At 44.6% G+C, this 21347-nt stretch overlaps 1 protein-coding gene across 6 annotated transcripts in view; it reads left to right on the top strand.

Moving 5' to 3' along the window:
* LOC146193286 (phospholipase A1-like) overlaps positions 1 to 21347 on the top strand; it is a 230302-nt gene that overhangs the window by 62964 nt on the left and 145991 nt on the right. For 5 of the 6 annotated variants that reach the window (XR_014706817.1, XM_084602655.1, XM_084602654.1 and 2 more), the window contains exon 5: positions 12432 to 12533. The exons of the other annotated variant lie outside the window; for it this stretch is intronic. Coding sequence is in view for 4 of the 5 variants with exons in the window: in XM_084602655.1 (XP_084458781.1) it covers positions 12432 to 12533 (102 nt within the window). In the remaining variant the exon portion in view is untranslated. The remainder of the gene's footprint in view (positions 1 to 12431; positions 12534 to 21347) is intronic. 6 annotated transcript variants of the gene reach the window in all.

Below are 21347 nucleotides of genomic sequence, written 5' to 3'. Positions count from 1 at the left end.
CCATCTTCGTCTATGGGTAACAAGTGGATCATCGTGGCCACTGACTACCTTACCCGTTACGCCGAAGCACAAGCCCTACCCAATGATACCGCGGCAGAAGTCGCCAAATTTTTTGTCGAACAAATTCTCTTGCGACACGGCGCCCCAGAAATGCTCATTACGGACAGGGGAACGGCGTTTACGGCAGAGACGACGCAAGCCATCCTGGAATACAGTCACACAAGCCATCGACGAATAACTGCGTACCGTCCCCAGACCAATGGCCTTACGGAGCGTCTGAACAAAACGATCGCGGACATGATTGCTATGTACGTCGACGTTGAACACAAGACCTGGGACGCCATCTTGCCTACGTGATCTTCGCGTATAACACGGCAGTCCAGGAAAGGACCAGAGCTACCTCGTTCAAGCTTGTGTACGGCAGGGAGCACACGACGACGTTCTACGCAATGCTGCCGCACGTAACCAACATGGACAACCTTGACGTCGCCGCCTACCTGCAGCGTGCAGAGGAAGCCCGACGACTCGTATGTCTGCGTATTAAAGACCAACAACGCACCGACAGCCGACGATGCAACTTACGACGACGCCACGCAGAGTACAACCCAGGAGATCAAGTGTGGATTTGGACACCAATTCGCCGTCGCGGACTAAGTGAAAAGTTGTTGCGTCGATACTTTGGGCCATACAAAATCATTCACCGCGTCGGACCACTGGACTATGGAGTCATTCCCGACGGAACGTCAGCATCACAACGGCGACGCGCACGCCCAAAAATTGTACATGTACGAATGAAGCCATATTATGCGCATTAAAGAATCTGTGGAGTTTAAACTTTGCAGTGTTTATGTTTACGTTGCTTTGTTTTGGAACATTGAGGCGATGGTTTTTAAGGGGGGAGTAATTCCTCGAAACCTTCAACACTGTATTTGTTGTTTTTAGCAGCCGCCGCCACACGGCCTTATCACTCTGATTCTGGATCGCGTATCAGTTCTGTATTCTTTGGTAATGCTCGATGTCACGAGTCACACATATATCAGTTTCGTTGTAGCGCATGATGCACCGAGATCTGTCCCGAAGATTCCGGCCACTCGTGTGTCTTTCTACAATGTTCCAGCTTGTGCTGGTAGATGCTTGCGACGTTATCTAGATTGTTCTGAGCAGCCTTTAAATTGAACGACGACCGACAAGCACGTTTGTTGCTATCGCCGCCGCCGAGTTGCTTAGTTCTTTTGCGGGCTCAAGTCAGCCCCAATAAAGAGTTATTTCAGTACCATCTAGCCTGTTTCTTTTTTTTTTTTTGCGTGTACGGCCTTGTCACCACTACGTGACAATATCCCATTTCATGCCCTCTAGTTTATCTAACAGCACTGCTAAACTAGCTTCACTCGCTAGGGTTCCAGCGTTAAACGTTGCCAGGATCTGTTTCAAATGGCGGCCTGTCCAGCGCAGCCAGGAATTTTTAGCACCCTCTGCTGCGTCATAGGTCTCACCGCCGCCGTGGTCGATCGTCCCGCAGCTGCTGGTCACTGAGGGCCAGGATTTTATTGAGCTTATCATAGGAGGTTGCGGCCAATTACTGCACCAGGATGGCCAACTCCTGTTCTGGTGAGGGAGTGCGTTGCCGGAGGTGTCAACCGGCATCAGGTCGCACCCCAAACCTGTTTATGCAATTCCATCGACACGTGGATTTTTTTTAATCCGATGGAGAGTTGAGCGGCACCGGGATTTGAGCCCCGGTCCTCTTGCGTGCGAGGCAGAAGTTCTACCGCTGCGCCACCGCTCAGTAGGATATTATTGCTTGTTTCCGGGCTAGCTTCAGAAGACAAGTCAGGAATCATTGAGTTATATTACGAACAGGCCAGTGGTAACAGCGCTGTAAGCTGAAATGACGTACTATTAAACCTGTGGCTCAAGTAGGTCAACCACAAGAGCAAACTTGCTGAGCGAACCAAGCGCAGTGATAGAATCAAAGTAGTGCTCTCTGCTAACACGGTCTTTGCCTTATCTTTCACTACAATGAACTGACTCGTATGTTCTAGATTAGTCAGCATACTACAAGCTCTCGGCTATTTTTCAATACTCCGTTATAAGAAGGAAATATCTCCCCGTTGCAGCCAGATGACTAAGGGCAAGGGGCAAGCCTTGAATATGCCCACAGAGTCTTCTTGAAAACGTCAAGTGAACTACTATTACTTATGTGCAGCTGATACATTATTGCCTCATCTTCTATTTGGCACAAAGTAAGAAAAGCAGGATATAGCAGAATTATTGTGTAAGCAAGAATTTAACGTGCAACCACACCATACGTCACCGCGGCGGCCAACTGCTCACAGCCCCTCTATCGGTGACAGCGCCCCGTGCGGCCGCTTTTGTCTGCGAACCAAACTTTGGCGGGAATTTCATCATCATTAGGAGTATTGAAGGACTGTGTTGTAGATTTGGCACGTGTTTTCCAGGAGTATAACACGCGTGCTTAAGAGCTTTATTCATGGTTTATGGCAAGGCGATAAAATGCTGGAAAGATCTAAGAATTAATATCTCCTATTCATAAATAAAGCTATGAGCCCAGATTAGTATTTGTAATGGGTAAAAGCGACACCACATGAGTTTTAATTAGAAGAATCTCGCCAGAGACCGATGTAGATAAATTCCTTGTTCAATCACGGCGCGTGCTGAACGAAAACCCTCAAAACCCTTCACAGCCTGATCCGATGATACTTATGCAAAAGCCTTAAACGCGAGAAATTTTTTAGTTATTACTGATAAAGCCACTTTAATCATATTGGTTGTTTGTCAATGAATATGTAGCAATTTGCGACCAACACAAGATCAAGTCTGACCTCATCAGGATGTAGAAGCTGAAACCGGGTCGAGGAAGAGCGTCTAGCTTCTACTGGAATTAAATAATAAATCGATCTTCTATTGAGACAAAAAGCGATGCGTTCGTGTGCTGTGCGATGTCCGTGCACGTTAAAGAACCCCATGTGGTAGAAATTTCTGGTGCTCAACTGAGGCATCTTAACTAGCCTCAGTCGCTTTGAGCTCTTCATCTCTGCATACCGTACCCAACCTAAACAATACCTAACCTTGTAGTGAATGAGCAGCCTAGGCACTGTGCGACATAAGTGCAAGGTTGAGAAACCTAGTCGATCAATATTATCCCAAGGCTTCTTCCACCGCATTGCTCCTTCATTCATTATCTTTATGAAAAACTCTTCGAGGTTAATGCATGGAGAGCCAAAACGCACGCAGTGATTGAGAATGCGAACAAAGAGGAAGCTGGCGATCAAAGTAGGTGGCGAAATTCAGCACTGAAGCCTTTCACTACATATAATATGTTCGCCCGCGGTTGCGAGACTCAAGTTCAGAGTTAGAGGCCTTGACTGGTGATTAGAACTGCTACTGGAATCTGCTTAGTTATTTACTCCTGCAGCTCTGCATAGTTGTGCCCTTATGTTCGCATTTTACTCAGCAACTTTGTGGTGCATTTCAGGGTTGCACTCAATACTGGTAGTTGATGAAAGGAATAGGTATTCAAATCATTTTCACCACCTGTATACCTGCAAGCAAATGTCTGTGACATCGATTGGGCTTATAGGGTATACCACACCAGCGATTAACACCAGTACGCAAAGTTGAAGCCATAGTACATCATCAGAGGTATACTGTTAAACTGGACATGGATTGAGGAATGCATAGAAAGCCACGTTCGGGTCTTGTAGACTATCGGTCTCATCGTTATGCCATTTTTTTTTTTGAAGACTATAGTAAATTATGAGTAAGCCCCAATTAATGACAGATGAACTCAACCGCTTGATAAACACCAACCGAAAAAGCACTTGCTGAACATACAGACCAATATTTCAAGCAACAGCAGAACAAATTGACTGCCTTTCTTTTGTGATGCGCCATAATAATCATGTGACCAAAACACAGTTAAACAAGGCACGCGTTAAACACGCTCATAGCTGTCACTATAGCACCGACGAATTAATGAAAAAAGCAGCTCTGTCAGACAAAGGGCGAGAAGGAGGAGGACACACCGCTGCGCTAACACCTTTTATTCAGGAGATCGCCGAACCGCCGCCTATATACAGCCAGAAGAAACAAGGCTTGATGAGCATGAGCGCGTTTCAACAACTATCCTCGGCATCCGTCCAAGAAATGCACCTAAGAAATGCACCCAAGAAATGCAATGTCTAATTCATCAACATCTCATAAGAAGGTATGCTGCCAGAAGGCGAACAAATGGCTAGCAGAAGCAGAAATAAGCATAAAAAAACAGAGACCGCAGAGGCAAGGCGTGTGTGAAAGATGTATATGAAAAGCCAACAAACCCGGCTAAAGGGATCATAATGAACGAAAAAAACGAGAAACCTTTCAAACCCGCAGCAACGCGATGGCAGAACAAAAAACAGTCAACAGGCACCGCGGCTAAAATACTGGCGGAGAAATAGGCGACAAGACAAGTTAAACGTAAAAAAAGTAAACAAAAAGCCAGTAACCAACCCGGCAAAAACAAGGACGAAAGCTCGGCACAATGAAAACTTTAGAACCAACACCATGAGCGACACCAATGCGGCAAGTCAACAAAACACCGCAGATAAAACCGTGACACTGAAAAAAACGCTAAAATTTATTAAAGGATAAAGACACACCACTAACCTAGAGGAACACAGACAGCAAGGAGCATAAACCTTGAGGATAAAAGCATTCAAGACCTAAGCAATATGTTAGCTGTAACCAGGACGAGAGCGCGAGAGGGGAGCATACAAGGAGGCATCAAATAATTAGAGGCAAGAAAAAGGATAGGCAGGATCAATGCAAGACGGAGAGGAATGGAAGGGACAGGACATTAGCGCTGTCCCCTCCTCGTTCTTTGTGATTTCGAGCGCTTCGCTGTGTTGACGATGAACCAACATGCCCAAACATTTTCCCTTCTGATGTGCATTTCGAGGAGTGGAAGCTGTTTTTTGAGCTGGGCAAACGATGGTGGGCTAACCATTCATCGTTTTGCTTGTTGATAGCGGCGGCTTTTATAACTTCTCAAGTGAATCTATTTTGGGCTTGTCCAGAATTTCTGTTTGAATGAAGCTCGGATAGACGCCGTGGAAGGGACTCCAGTCCCGACAAATAATAGCCTGACTCCCAAACCTATCGTCGTTAGCACTGCTTTTGAGCTCTAGTAGTCGCTTGTTGAGGCATCTGCCTGTCTGATCAAAATATTTTCTGCCGCAGTGTAATGGAATCGAATAAACGACGCCCGAAGAACATGCCACAATGTGATCCCGATGCTTTTTAGCACATTGTGGAATTCTTTCCAAATGTTGAACATCGGCAAGCTGTATCGCATGTACGCCATAAATAATGATCTATAAAGTAGCATTGGGTGCACTGACGAGCCCCATGACTTTCTCCTGAGGAAGGGGAGAACATGGACAATGGCAAGTAGTCTCTTTTTCATGTCATTCAGATTTGGGCTCCACGAGAGATTCCCGTCGATTACAACTCCCTGGAAGCAATGGCTATTTTTTAAAAGAAATGGCTTTCCCGTTTATAGATATAGTGTAGTGTGATATTGGTTTTCGTCTGAAGGCCACAAGAGAACATTTTTCACTTAAAATGTTAAGGCCCTGCAAATCTAGGACTCTCCAAAGTGTGCAAGCGCAAACTCTCCGCATCTGCCTCGGTTTGACTAAATGCACCTCCACGGCAGCAACTGTTCTTCTAGCCGGGGAACATCCTGTAACTGCCTATGTTGCTGTCGAGACCCTGAGATCACACATTAGACACCTCGCACGAGTTCCCAATCGACACCTGGCAAATCTCCCAGCAACTAGACCATGTACTGCCTTTTCCAGAACCATTGAAGCTCACCACACTTATCTTCCTTTGCAGTTCACCCATACTTCAAGGCCATATGCGCATCCATATGGAGTCTACATGAACCTAATATTCACCTTTCACTTCTTGGCATAAAAAAAACCTGGGGTACCAATTACTGCCTTGCAAGAAATTACCCTAGAGCACCATCATTCTAAACACAATCGCCGAATAAATGTGTACACTGATGGCTCAGTTACGTGAGCCAGCTCCGCGGGGTCAGTGGTAGCACCGGCAAAGTCCGCCTGGATAAAGCTAAAGACTACACATCTCACCTCTTCGACTGATGCGGAACTAGCTGCCCTAAGGGCAGCAGTCGAATACATCAGCCAGGAACTCCCCCAAGAATGGTCAGTTTTCACTGACTCCAAAGCAGCCCTTCAAGGCATGCAAGTAGCAATACACCACGGTTGAAATGAACAACTCGTTGCAGAGATCCGCACGCTACACCACGCCGCAATAACCAAAGGTCACGGCATCATCTACTATTGTTTGCGAGGACACTGGCATTGCAGGAAATAATCAGGCGGACGACGCTGCCTGTTCTGCCTACATCGACGGACTTCCAGTCCGAATTCCGTTAACGAGAGCCGACGCAGCAAGCCGGCTTCGCTGTTTGGCTGTGGAGCTGGCACATTCAGCGTGAAACACCGGAGAGTTCAACAACCGTCACCTCAAGGCATTGGACCCCGGACTGCGCCTGCGTATTCTCCACCACACAACGCGTCGTGAAACAACGTTACTGTGCCGCCTATGGCTTGGCATTGCTTTCGCAAACAAATACGCCTTCCTGGTCGGGACGGCTGACAGCCCTGATTGTGAATGATGTGGCATTGACGAAACGATTGCGCACATCCTTTGTGAGTGCCCTGCTTCTGCAACTGAAAGACATACGCTGCGTACTGCATTGGATCGTCTGGACGCTCACCCCTTAACGGAAGGGAAGATCTTGGGAATATGGCCACAAAAGACATCTGCGTTGAACGCCTACAAGGCACTTCTCCGCGCACTTCTCAACTTTTTAAGTGGGAATAGCCTTATTGAGAGACTGTGACTTTCTCACATCCTCTCCTCTTCCACCCTCCCCCTTTAGTCCCCCCATTCCCCTTCCCCAGTTCAGGGCAGCTAACCGGAATTATTTCTGGTTAACATCCGTGCTTTCCGCCCTCCTTTTCTCCTCCTCCTCCTGGAATTCTTTCCCCGGAACCATTACCTGCTTACAAAGTCGGGAAAGGCGAATACAGGCGGAGAAGACATTCATTCCATCCCATGTCCTTGCGGCAAAATGTATATTGGTCAGACAGGCATATGCTTAAACAAGAGGCTATTAGATCTCAAAGGCAATGCTAATGACAATAGGTCTGGGAATCTGGTTATTCGTTGTCGCGACAGCAGTACCTGCCGCCACCTCTCCCTGAACTTCGTCCAAACAGAAATTGTGGCCAAGCTCAAAAAGAGACTCACTCGAGAATACATAGAAACCACCGCTATCGACAAGCGAAACCAAGAATGTGTTAGGACACCGTCAGTTGCCCTGCTAGAAAAGGAGATTTCACATTTCTCTCCGCCTTGTATCAATTCTGCATATCATCTTGCATGCCAGTAATGATTTGCTGCTTCCTTGTACGCTCCCCTCTCTAGCTCTCGTCTGTTATAGTTTCTGCCAACATAGTTATTAGGTCGTTGTTCTCAGGGTTTATGCTCCCATGCTGTGTGTGTTCCTAATTGTCAATAATAAGTTTTCTGCCTTTTATTAATTTTAGCCTCTTTTTTCCTAGTCATGATTTTAGCTGCGGAGCTTTGTGGACTTGCTGCACTGGTGTCGCTATGGTTTTGGTTTTATGTTTTCATTGTGTCGATCTTCTGTCTTTAATTTACCCTCGTTGGTTGTTGGCTTTTCATTCATTGTTTTATCTTTGACTGGTCTTAGCACTTACTTCTTCGCCATTATTCTAGCTGTGGTGCTTGTTTACTGCTTTTTCGCTCTACCATCGCGTTGCAGCAGGGTTTATTGTTTTCGCGTTTTGTTCTAATTCCTTTTCATTTCTTAAGCGGGTTGGTTGGCTTTTCATCTACATTTTACACGTGTTTGTATACGCCCTCTGCGGTCTCTGTTTTTTTCGTATATGTGTTTTTCTTCCTCCTGTTACCCATTTGTTCGCCTTCTGACAGTGGCTCTTCTTCGAGGATGTTGTAAGTTAGTGATGGCATTTGTTGGGCGGGTTCCGATGCTAGGTATTGAGACGGGGGCAGGCGCATCAATCTCTCGTTCTTCTGACAGCTTATAAAGTATGGATTGGCTATTTCCGGAATAAAAGTTGTTAGTCAGCGCAGTTGTGTGTCCTCCTTCTTCTCGTCCTTCGTCTGTCAGCGCTGTTTTTTTCATTATGCTCAACAAACCCGTCCAGCAACAAACAATGGACAAAGTGCATCTAAATTTTATTTCGTCTTACCGAAGCGAAAATGTATAGAATGCCCTCGCCATGGATTTATTTTATAATCATTATTCATCCATGCATTCTACTCTTGTCGACGCTCTGAGGTATTGATGCTGCACTTGTGTGTGAAAACTTTATGTCTGAGAGGACAGTAAGGTTTTCTTGGTTGCCGTTTTTATTACCACACGCGAACACTACATCGCACAAGCGCATCTCAAAAGTAACTCTACTTCATGCCGCTGCATCTCACAAACCATTCTGAGCTCTGTATCTCTTGGAAGAAGGCAGCAGAGCAGGTAACACCAACACAAAGCACAAGAGGCACACACACGCACACAAGGACTACGCTGCGTTGGTGTTACCTGCTCTGCTGCCTTCTTCCAAGAGATGTGGGACCAACTAGCTCATTGTTCGACTCTATTATTGAGCTCTGTACTCGTGTCATATATTAGGATCTCAGATAGTCTAACGTCTAGCGCAATTTTTTCCGTGGCTGAGCCTATGATGTGATGCCGAAGGAAGGCTAACTTCCCTTACGGAAATCCCATATCTGCTCCAGATATGGAACATATGCTGCCAGATACAAATATATAAGGCAGCAAATAAGACCTTATCTGCACAGATGAAGTCATATATGCGCAAAATGTTGCCCTTATATGGCTCAGATTTGGCCATATCGTGCAACATATAATCCATATCTGAACGGGAGACGGGACCTTATATGGCTTGATCAGGGGCATATATCGTATCCTCGCGACCTTATGTGGCCTGATAAAGGGCATATATGGCATCGTCATGACCTTATATAGACAGACCAGGGCCATATGCCTGGCATCAACAGGACTTTATATAACCTCATCGGGGCCTTAATTATGTACGCGCCATAGTGATTGTATATTAGCAATATATGGTTTTCGTCTATCTTCTGCAAATATTCAATATTGGCATCATGTGGTCGAGCTTCAATTTTTCCACACTCAGCATGGCCTGCATGCTTAGTGTTAATTGTATCCAATTTAGAAAATAGCTACGACTCCTAATATTTCAAATATTCTGCAGATTTCGCTGCACTATAATTATTACACCATGTGTTCCTTAATCCAGGAGGGCGCTCAGTTATGGCTACAGGCTCCTCTTTCCGTCTACTAACTCGCATTTTCATTTAAAGTGCGGCGGCACTCCGGTGCACAAACGCATGGTCGTGGTTAAGTTGAGCGATTCAAAATATCTAGAAAATGATGGCAGTTCAGTACACGGCCCCCTCCGAGCTGTCTAGACGGTGACTCACCCTCAGAGACAGCTGGCGGTTGCTACGTGGAGGGTCGCACTGGCTAGGCAGTGACTCCTCTTCTCCCGCGTTCCCCTCTTCCCTCTCAAACAGCGGCGGCCCCTGCGTCGCGGGCTCGCATTTCATCTCTCCTCCTCGCTACCTCGCTCTATACCGCGTAGGCCGCGAGCTCTCAGTTCTGTGTGTGCTTGCTTCTTTCCCCTCCCCCTTTCAACTCCGTGCGCCTAAGCACTTGTCTCGTTCCTTTCGCGGTGGCAGACATCGGAGTTCGGTGCGGCTGGCGGGCGTGCTTCATGTTGTGTATGCTGGTGTGTGTATGCCAGCGCCTGTTCGCTATTAGCTGTGTGCATGTAACAAAAATGCGACAGCAAACCGACAAGAGCTTCAGTCTGACTGTCGGCAGAGAGGAAATTACTGTGTCCCACTGCGGGTGGAAGTTGCCTCCCCAGCCTTGGCAGCGAACCTGATGGTCGATTGAGCTTTTCGAGGCTTCTGCCTGGGTGACCCGGCCAAATCTTCACCATTGCGTCGGATCGCACCCTAATCGTGCCGCCTCATCTTCACGCCCAATCACCAAAAGCGTGAGTGTGATAATTCTTGTCGGGAACTAGCACTTGCAGCCTCAGGATATTGTTCACATTATTATTTTGATGGAAAAATTTTCCAATCAGTAAATTGGATGGTAATTGTCAGTATGTCATATTTTTCCGTACATTTCGTCGCTAATTTGTCTTTCGCTCCAGCAATTTTAACAAATTTTAGTGGATGGATAGGGTCCTTTATGGTTTATTATTATTATGATTTGCACATCCTAAGTAGCTTCATGCTTGATTTGGTTTAGGGGCAGAGCTGTCGCGGTCATGACAAATGCCATCGGACATGCTTTTTTTGTTTTCTCTCCTAATTTGAAAAGCAACCACGAGTTAGGCGCGTTCGCTCATTTTGCACTGCAGTCTCTGCTTAAGGTAACACATGTACTTCCTGACAGCCTATATGTACTTTGCTAAGGTTTAGGTATTATCAGCAGTCCCAGAAGTGTGTGTTTTATCGCCCTACTGTTTAGCGGTACCTTTTCCGGGTGTCTACAAACATTTAAATTCTATTTTAATAGTCTAGTTCGATTATTAGCCGTTTATTTTATTTAGCTTCGCAAGTAAACCAGCTCAAACTACAAGCATTTACTCGTTAAAGCTCTGTGTTTAAAAGAGTAGAATAAAATGTAATATCTAATTTAATAGGTTAATGTCTTTCACTTTAGCTTCCCGTGCAGACATTATTCTGTTCAGATATCCCATCAATTTGTTATAGCATAGTGCCTAAATGAGCAGATCTAATCTCAATGTTTACGAACGGATGAGCATGTCTTTGACCCTCGGTATAGACACGTAATTCAGGCCCGTCTTTGAGCGATTCCATATAGGCAGGGAAAAAAGAAAACGTGTGGTTTCAAAGCTATTTTCCTGTAAGGTTTGAAATAAAAGGAAAAATTCAGGTTTCCCTTGGCAAACTTGATTCAGCATGCGTTTAGCTGGAATACTGAAATTGTCTTGTGTGTGTTGTAATAAAGTGTTATGTTGATATGCAGATATATAGATCTATATTTCAGAACCTACATGCCATGCGGGCTAGATCTTTAAATCAGGAATTGGGTTGATAAGGCATATCTGACCAGATATGCCTTATCTAGTACTCGAAATCAGGAATTGGGCAGATCAGGCATATACAACCAGATATGCCTTATCTGGTACTCGAAATCAGGAATTGGGCAGATATGCCCTATCTGGCCTAGATCTGTCCTAATATACCATATCTGCCCAATTCCTGATATACCTGATTTGGATTTTTTTATATGTCCAGATATGGCATTTCCGTAAGGGTTTGAATACCTGATACTGCAGCCGCCATATGACTGTGTAATGAGGCCACGTGATAAGTAGAAGTGCTTCGGTCTTCATCAGCAGTGGTTGCTTCTCAAAAGCTCTAAGAGGGAAGGAAAGTGGAAGTGCAAAAAAAAGAGAAAAAGATTCCTTTTCAATAGGTCAAACCACCCGGTGATCTGTAGCATGCCCTGATATCGCAGAGTAGAAGGTCGCTCCTACAAAAGCATCTCTACCCGTCCGCTGTTGTAACCGCCTTATGCGACCTCGGGCTGTGGCTATGTGCCCTATTATTCATTTATGGCTTGAGTAGCCGACCACCGTAATTATGCATTGACAAAACAACGAGATTAGTCCTGTGCCAGAAAAGATCACATAAATCAATGTCGTCTGTTCTTTCAGGGATGCGTAAATCTTATGTAAAAAAATTGTAATCATGAATTTTTTCCCGCGGAGGTGGTTTATGTTTTCTTTGGTAAGATAAGAGAACAGGATTCAACGTGCTATGAAGAAATGAGATATGGATTCATTTGAAATTTTTGCAAATTGAAAAATACATTTTTGACCGGCGCTCAATTCCGGAGGTTCGTTTGCATGTTAATATGCTCAACAGTAACATAGCTTACAATATCGCGAAGGTAAAAAAGTATCAACGATCCGTTAGCTTATTTTTCGTTTTAACTTAGTATTTTTATTATCTAAAAAGAATGGTTCTAAAATCTAACGAAAATTCAACTATGAATGAGCCAAATCACGAGTCCAGCTCGAAGCGAACCTGAGCACTGAGTTTGCGACTGCTTCTTTCCTGTAATAATTTCAATTATTCCCACTCGCTTTAGGTATATATAAATTTTAAAGACATGACCATGGGAAAACCCATTGCATGCACCCCTGATTCAAATACAATCTTAATTTACTTATTTCTTTCCGGTCTTTTGACAGTTATTAACATTTGTCTTGACCAAGCAGAGAGATTACGCCTGCTACGACACATTTGGATGTTTCAACCCTGATAACAGAATGGCCCTAGATATTGGTGGACCGGTAAGCCCTAAAGAAGCTGGTGTGAAATTTTATTTTTACGACAGCATTCATCCATCTGGCATAGAACTGAGGCCCCTAAACAGGATGGATGTTCTTCGTAAAAACCATTACAGCAAGATGAAGCCATTGTCAATTATAGTCCACGGTTTTAAAGAGAGCAGGGAGACTAGACAAGTTGTGAACCTGACTAGCGCTCTTCTGGACAACGTAAGCCATGCTCCACTTTTTCTTGCAGAAATATATTATCTTCATGTGCACATATGTTGGCACATCGGCAATGTTTTAATATATTGTTCGCAACTTGCTGTTCATTGACAGCTTTTTTTCCTGATGTACTAGCAAGAGTTACAAGCAGATCAATTAAGGGAAAATGAGGGTGCTCGTTATAATACATGAAGGAAAGAATCCCACAATCGGCGAGGTCAAGGAAAGCGTAGGGGATGTTAGTTTGTCTTTTTTTTAATGTTGACTTGGATAATCAAAGAAATTAGTAATGTAATCTTGTTTAGGGGAAGACAATTAAACACAAAGTAGCAGAAAAAACAACGTGCCGATGGTGGGAACCGAACCCACGACCTCCGAATATCGCGTCCGGTGCTCTTCCAACTGAGCTACATCGGCCGCTGTCCCCCCTGCTACTTGCTTGGGTATTTATGTTGTCTGTATACGAACCTTGAGAGTGTTCACCAGCGCCACCCTCAACTATAGCGGCGGACGTAGAACGTCCTTTGTTACCGCCAGCGTCACGTAGAACGTGATCAAGAGCGAGGGCGAAAGCTGTGCTAGAACCCTCTTACGCTACCTATGGTTTCAAGACTGCCAGAACCGAGACCCCCGTAAGCTGCAAGCAGATCAATTAAGGGGAAATGAGGGGCTCGCTCTAATACATGAAGGAAAGAATGCCACAGTCGGCGAGGCCAAGGAAAGCGTAGGGGATGTTAGTTCGTCCTTTTTTTAATGTTTACTTGGATAATCAAAGAAATTAGTAATGTAATCTTGTTTAGGGGAAGATAATTAAACACAAAGTAGCAGAAAAAACAACGTGCCGATGGTGGGAACCGAACCCACGACCTCCGAATATAGCGTGGTCACGGAGGTCGTGGGTTCGGTTCCCACCATCGGCACGTTGTTTTTTCTGCTACTTTGTGTTTAATTATCGTCCCCTAAACAAGTTTACATTACTAATTTCTTTGATTACCCGAGCAAACATTAAAAAAAGGACAAACTAACATCCCCTACGCTTTCCTTGGCCTCGCCCACTGTGGGATTCTTTCCTTCATGTAGCAAGAATTATAGTTATATATGACGTCACCGTAGATGTAGATTAAAAATATTTAGTTTGGCGTTTGGTACATTCTTAAGACAGCTTAAATGGAGAAATGCGATGACAGTTCTCTTACTGGTACCCACTGTTATGCAGCATTTCGACTTCAATATGCCTTTGCGTCTTGTGTGCGCCACGCCGGAAAGAGCCACAGAAGACTGTTGTGCTTTTTTGCGTCCACCTCGCTAGATGGCACCACGCGCCTCTGCGAGAAGAGATTTGTTTCTTGAAGTGCTTTGTATTTTTCATCAGTAGGTCTCGAAATGCGTCTGTTTTATATGAAAACTTTATTTCCACCTTAACATATTTTCAATTTCAATTTCAATTCACTTTTATTTTCAACATTTTACAATGTTGACGGTCTCCCAGGCCAAAAGCTGTAGGGACAGCTTGACGGGGCCGGGAAGCCGGCGGCAGGCAACAGTGACAGGAGTACAGAAAGTCAATACAAAATCAGTTCAGTTCAGTTCAGTCGTTCAGTCGTGTCCGACTCTTCGTGACCCTATTGACCATGTCACGCCACGCTTTCCGGTCTCTCACTATCTTCCTAACATCACATAACTTCATCTGCAGTGCCTCGAGGATGCCATCTAACCATCGCGTTCGCTGCCTACCCCTTCTCCGGCAACCCTCAACCTTTCCCAACATCAAATCTTTCTCCAGCGACTCCTCTCTTCTCATCAGATGACCAAAGTAGCTGAGCTACCATACAAAATACCTGTTGCTATTTGCGAAAAATAAACTGTGATATTTTATCACAAACTTACAAAAGAAACGCATGAAGGAAAAATATGTGTGATATCAAGGTTTTATACAAAAACCAGCGTTTACATGCACACACTACTTAAAAAAATCGATAATTGCAACATGACGGACACGTGACTCAAATTACTAAGGTACCATTTTACACTGCGAACAGCAAACACAGGCCAGTCTATACACATTGAACGTAAAACTTTGCGTGTTAGACAGCGTTAGTAAAAGTACATAAATTGAACTTATTTAGTAACATTGGCACTGTATAGCTTAATGGATGCAGGAGGTAGTTTATTCGGTGGTGTGGAACTGTCCATTTTTCAGGGACACGCGTTTTAGAAATATTGCAGAGTAATGTTGCCCCCGAGAGCGCAATTAGAAATTCTTTATACTTATTAACAAAATGGAGGTGGTGGAGAAGCTGGTAATTATAAAGAGACTGAATATTGATTATTTAATACTGACGAATTAGCTGGGCTGAAGGATGCCAAAATATACATTGTTTATGCAACGTATGGCTTTTTTTTCTAGACGCAGAAGTGTAACTGATGTTTTTTTTTTAGTAGTCGTGCTGCATACTAGCGTGCAGTAGTTAAAGTGTGAGCGGAAAAGGGCATGGTAAACTTGTAGTCTGACAGACATCGGATAGAGATCGCGCGTTCGAAATAAGGCACCTGCAGCAGATGAAATTTTTGTAGCCACTTGCTCAACATGACTGTCCCATGTCATCTGATTGGAAAATGTGACACCTCAGATTTTATGCTGTTTAATGATATCTATTGTAAGGGGACCTAACTTTAGCTCACGACTACAGGCCAGACGTTGGTTTTTAGGCGCCAATAAAATTGCATTTGTTTTTCCCCATTTATTTCTAACATGTTTGATTCCGACCAATTCAGTAGCTTTAACCATGCCATATTCGCCATTTTATACAAGTCGGCTTCATTAGTTGAGCTAAAGAACAAGCTTAAATTATCCGCATATAATACAAATATGCATTATCATCAGTATACATGAGATCATTAACATAGACATTAAATAAAAAGGCCCAAAAATACTTCCATGAGGGACATCAGATGAAATCGGTTGGAAAGCGGAATGGTAGCCATTAATGTGAACACATTGGGATCGGCCGGTTAGGTATGACCGCAAAATAATATTTTTTAGCCCACAGACACGATAATAATCTAACTTGATATGGAGGGGTATATTGAATCAAAGGCTTTGCTGAAGTCTAAATAAATTCCTAATGTTCATTTCGTAGCTTCAAAGTTTGTAATCATAAATACTGTTTGCGGCAGAAGGGCATATTCTACTGACCTACCCTTACGAAAACCATGCTGACAGTCTGATAAAATATTGTGCTTAGTAAAAAACAACCATCTAGTCGGGTGAACATAATCTTCCCAAGACCCTTTGAAAAGATTGGAATCATAGATGGAAGTCTGTAGTTGCTGGCATCGTTCCCTTGAATATAACAGATACTTTTGCAAGTTTCATGTCGTTAGGAAAGGGCCATATGCTAGCGAAATATCAAATATATGCACTAAGTACAGACATAAGATATCAAGGACATATTTGATAGTTTTAATCTGGATTCTGTCAATGTCAAGGGCTTTACTATTCTTTAGGCATAGAAACGTGCTAGACACTTCAGATTCATCTGCGGGTTTTAAAAACATGTTCTCGGTGGAACATGTCTTATAGGCAGCACGAGACTTTACTAAGTGGTGAGCCTTTCTTTGGTCTGGCGGCGAAGTGGGCATTAAAAGCGGTCAGATAATGCAGATCCGAAAACTGGTTCACCGTCAAATATGATCTCGAGAATATCAGGAAGGTTAGGGACGTTCCATGCGCTACATTGATAATTCGCTAAGTTCGGTCTGGTCGGCCCATAGACACTTGTACTCAGTAACCGCTTTCGGAATTTGCTTTTCTTTTAATGTTCTGCTTCTCACATCTGCTGTTCTGTTTGCCTCAGCGCCTTATAGCATCGTTGTACTAGAAAAGAAGGCGAATGAATTCGGTATTGCGTGAGCAGCGTAGGGCACAGTTTGCACTCTCAGCTTGAAATCAGAGAGATCCAAGCAGTTACGTATCAATTTGGTTGGCGAGAATAAGTCACTTTCATTGCATCCCTACTCAGAGAAAGCAAAGTTCGTTAAATTGTGCGGTTTATGCGAAAGTTGTAGTTTCTCTTATAACCATTTGTTGAAGCTAAATGAATGCTGGGCCGAAATTAATTACGTTCTTAAACGTTTTTCATGGGCAAGTTCACCATCATCAGCCGTATTATACCCACTGCAGGATGAATGCCTCTCCCATAATACCCACAATAAACTTCTCCTGCCCAAAGCTGCCTCCATTGACCCCTGCGAACTTCTTTTAAACTCAATCACCCACATAACATTCTGCCTCCACGTCTACGCCCACCTACCCATGGAACCCAATTTACCTTTAGCGACCTTTGATTATACTCTACTCGCAATACATGCCCTTCCCGTGCCTATTTTTTATTGAATTAAAAAAGAATGTCACTAACTCGGGTTATTTCTGTGATCCACTCTCGCGGTTCCTCTCTGAATATTACACCCATCATTTTCTGAAACAGTTCTCTGCGTTGTTATCAGTTTAAATAGATATTTTTCGTTAACCTCACGTTTCAGCCCCATATGCGACTACAGGTAAGATGCAACTGTTACATGCTTCTCTCATGAGCGATACAGGTAATCTGCTCGTCATAATGAGAATAGGGGAACTTCGGCATATATTATCCCTGACTGCACCTATCTTGAGTCCCTGATTACTTCCTCTTAGCAAGCGGCGAATAGTACTGACGAGATCGCGTCTCCTTGCTTAACACCTTTCCTTATGGGAAATATATTATTTTCTTTATGCACAGGTATGGTTACTGTGAAGCCGCTAGCCCAAGCGGCAGTGCTCTGGTCAGTCCGCGCTCGGGAATGCCATTATGGCCAATTAAAACTCATCGGGTCGAGCTCAGCCTCCCAGCTCGGCCTGTGTCCGGAATCGACAATGGGCTTAGAATGGCCGATAATTGGCAATCGAAGTCGGGCTGACGAATATAGCCGACTTGGCCAGCCTACTGCCGCGGTTGGTTCATACATGGGGAATGGTTTACCCACGCATAGTCCAGCTACGGCCGCATGCTCGCCACGTCGGAGGTACTCGTCCTGTGGTTAAATCATACCTAGGCACTTTCATATCCCGTGACTTGCCGACGCAACGTGTGCAGTTCTACTGTGCATGGAAATCGCTGCTGCGAAATCATTTCTAGATGTATATAATGTTTGTTTGAATTGGGATCTACCTCTGTAGCATCTAAAATAAATAGCGGTGAGTTTCTTCGGATATGTGAAAAGGAAGCCATATGTAAAAAGTTTTATATAAAAGCTCCACATCTACAAAGGCCGAATGAAAAGCATTTTTATTAGCTATCATTCTTGAATTATTTAAAAGAGCCAAAAAATATGTTAATACATGAGTATAAAGGTAGTGTAGTACTTCTCTTTATTAACTGAATTATTAGGAAGAAATGTTCTATAGTACTTATTTTCCCCTTTATTCAAATACTGAGGCTTTACTGCGATTTATTCAGGCTTACACCTTCTAGGCTGAGTTTAAGATGTCACTTTTCCTTGCTCATTGTACCCGCCATCCCATCCCTTAGCTCTCGGGAGCCATCGCTTAACTTATGCAATCACGAAAATCACAGACAGGACCTCCCTGAGGACTACGCTGTCTCTCCTCATGCATCGTACAAAATGAATGAAATAAAAATACGAGTTTTCATTCTGCATTCATACTAACTATATATTTCGAAGTTTCTGAAGAAGTCACTCAGGCATTTAATATAAGGATTGTCAGTGTAATCTGTGTTGAGCTTCGGTGTTGTTTTCGGAGGATATTTTAAGCCGATAGAAGTATGGGGCGTACCATATGTATCGGTATCCGCTGAAACTGCACGAGGCACGCCAACAAGTCTGGCAACGTGCTCAAGTACTTCCGGTACGGCGCAAATAAACATCAGCCATTCCTTGGTCACTGTACCGTGTCGGTCTCGTTTTTTACATGTTGTCAGAAGCGGCACGTTCCCGCGCCGAAAAATGACAGAGCTTCCTCCTCCAGAGCCTCTACGTTTCGGGGATAATATGGGAGACCACTGCATTTGATTTAAGCAGCCAGTAGAATTGTACTTCGTTGCCGCGGAGTCCTTGCTTCTCTTCGCTGGTCAAGAAGCCATCGACGTTTACAACACCTTCGACTTTACCGTGGAAGAAAAGAATGACTACAATAAGCTGGGGCAAGCATTTTAAGGCCTACTGCCTACCCTAGAGCAAAAAAACATTCGTGCGCTACGTGTGCCGAAGCCGCACACAAGCCGAAGGTGATTCTTTCGAGCTCTTCTATCGGGACCTGCAACTGAAAACTAAGAGCTGTCACTTTGACGCCCTCCGAGAATGTATGCTGCATGACCACATAGTGTACGGAGCAAAGCTTGTAGCCAAAACGGACTTGACGCTCACCACTGCTGTCGGATGAGCCAAGGCCGAGTAACTCGCAGCAGCACAAAGCAAAGCGTGGAGAGAAGAGATGATCGATGTCGTGGCGCAAGAGAGAAGCAAGCATTAACAGCAGAGCAATAGCGCACTATAGGGTACGACAAAAGGAGACATGAAGCCACAAAATGCGGCTACTGCAACCGCTCGCATGGGCCCCGCCAGTGTCCAGCGTATGGAAAAAGGTGTGGTAGATGCGAATCGTTTCGTAGTTTTCTGCAATGCAAGAACAGCCGACGTTAAAGAAATAGCCGAGTAACAGGACGACGACGTCTTTACAGTGGTGCGCATTTCTGGGGCATACAAGAAAGCGCGCGGAGGGGAATGACACCACTGGGAGGTAGCGACTCATATTTAAGGAAGGAAAGTGCGGCTGAAAGTCGATTCCGGCACGCAGGCCAACTTGCTGCTGCGCGATTTGTTTAAAGCCCTGGGAACAAAGCGGCGGCCACAGCCAGCCAGGGCAGTACTCCGCAGCAATGGCGGGAATGAAATAGCGCATATGGGAAAGATATGCCTCCCTGTTCGGACCCTCAGCTCGTAGAAATCTTTTTGTGAAGGCGATGTTAGGACTGCAAGCTTGCGAGCAGTTTGGTCTGGTTAATAGGATAAGAGCTGTCAACAAAGACGAGGACTTGTCCGAGTGCGTTCGCCGGCAGCATCTCAAGTTGTTTACGGGCGTCGAACTGAAACGAGAGTACAGTATGCATGACGCTTCAAGATGGCACCCCTCCGGTCGCTGAGCCGACGGGTCGACTACCACATGCGATTCGATCACGGCTGACAAAGGAGCTGGATCGCCTCGAGGCTGCAGGCATCATTGCCAAGGTGCGAGAGCCATCTGACTGGGTATGCTCACTTGTTATTGTACGAAAGAAGAACGGCCAACTTCGTGTTTGCATGGATCCTATAACAGTGAATGAGGCTTTGAAGAGGGAACACTTTCAACTTCTGCGTAGGGAGGAGATTGAAAGCGAACTTGTGGGAGCAAAGTAGTTCATAACACTTTATGCCAACAGTGGGTTCCACCAAATCCCCCTTGACGAAACGTCCTCGCGGATTTGCCCATGGCAGCCCATTTGGTCGATACCGATTCTTAAGGCTACCCTTTTGCATTGCATCGGCTACAGAAATATTTCAAATAACAACAACAGAAATTTTCGATGGGATACCTGGCGTACGCATCTACATCGAAGACATTTTGGTCTGGGGGCCTCATGGGAAGAGCAGCAGAAAAGAGTTTACAAAGTTTTGGGGACAGTAAGTAAGGCAGGCCTCACACTTAAGTTCGGCGGAAACAGATAAATTTCCTTGGAGAGAGATAAAGTGAGCAAGCCATCAAACAAAACCCAGAACTGGTAGAATGCATAGCCATTGCCAGACACCACCTACAAAGCAAAATGAAGTCGAAAGGCTACCTGGCGCCGTCAACTAATTCTTCATTTACTTGCCAGACTTAGCAAGTAAGGCAGAATCACTTCATGGTCAGTTGCGCGAGGTTTCTATTTTAGAATGTACAACAGCACACGACACCGCGTGGACCCGTCTAAATGAAATGCTGAAGCAAGCTCCTGTACTTGCTATTTTTGATCTATCCTCACCTACAAAGCTGTCCACTGACGCATCCACCTCTGCATTGAGCACAGCACTTTTTCGGCAGCACGGAACTGAGTGGTGTCCTGTAGGCTATGCTTCAAGGGTGTTGAGACACTGAGCGCAGATAAGCACAGATTGATAAGGAAGCCTTGCAAGATGTTTGATTGCGAGAAGTTTAATTAGTTCGTTAAAATTGTGATAGAGGTTGATCACAGCTCATTGATATCCATCTCAAAGAAAGGGCTCGGGGACATACCTTTTCGAGGACTTTCTCTAGAGCTGAGAAAAAGGTGGGTGTTTTCCGACATTGTAAATCACAATTCTTGTCTAAAGTGCTTATTTAGGACATCAAGCAAGTAACCTTATTCACTACGCAAAAATAAAAAATTGCATTTGCTCCGACCCCCCCCCCCCCAAATGTGTCTGCCAGCAATATACAACTGGTTTCAAGCGCTTATATTAGTTCACGTTTATTCATTGGCTAAAGTTATCGGGCAAAGCAGGTACAATGCAACTGCAAATATAGCAACACGAGGGTCTCGTATATATATGCGGAAA

This window comes from Amblyomma maculatum, chromosome 4 (genome assembly GCF_055883805.1).
Source record: "Amblyomma maculatum isolate TAMU_Amacu chromosome 4, ASM5588380v1, whole genome shotgun sequence".
NCBI lineage: Eukaryota > Metazoa > Arthropoda > Arachnida > Ixodida > Ixodidae > Amblyomma > Amblyomma maculatum.
This window is presented reverse-complemented; position numbering and strand designations above follow the sequence as displayed.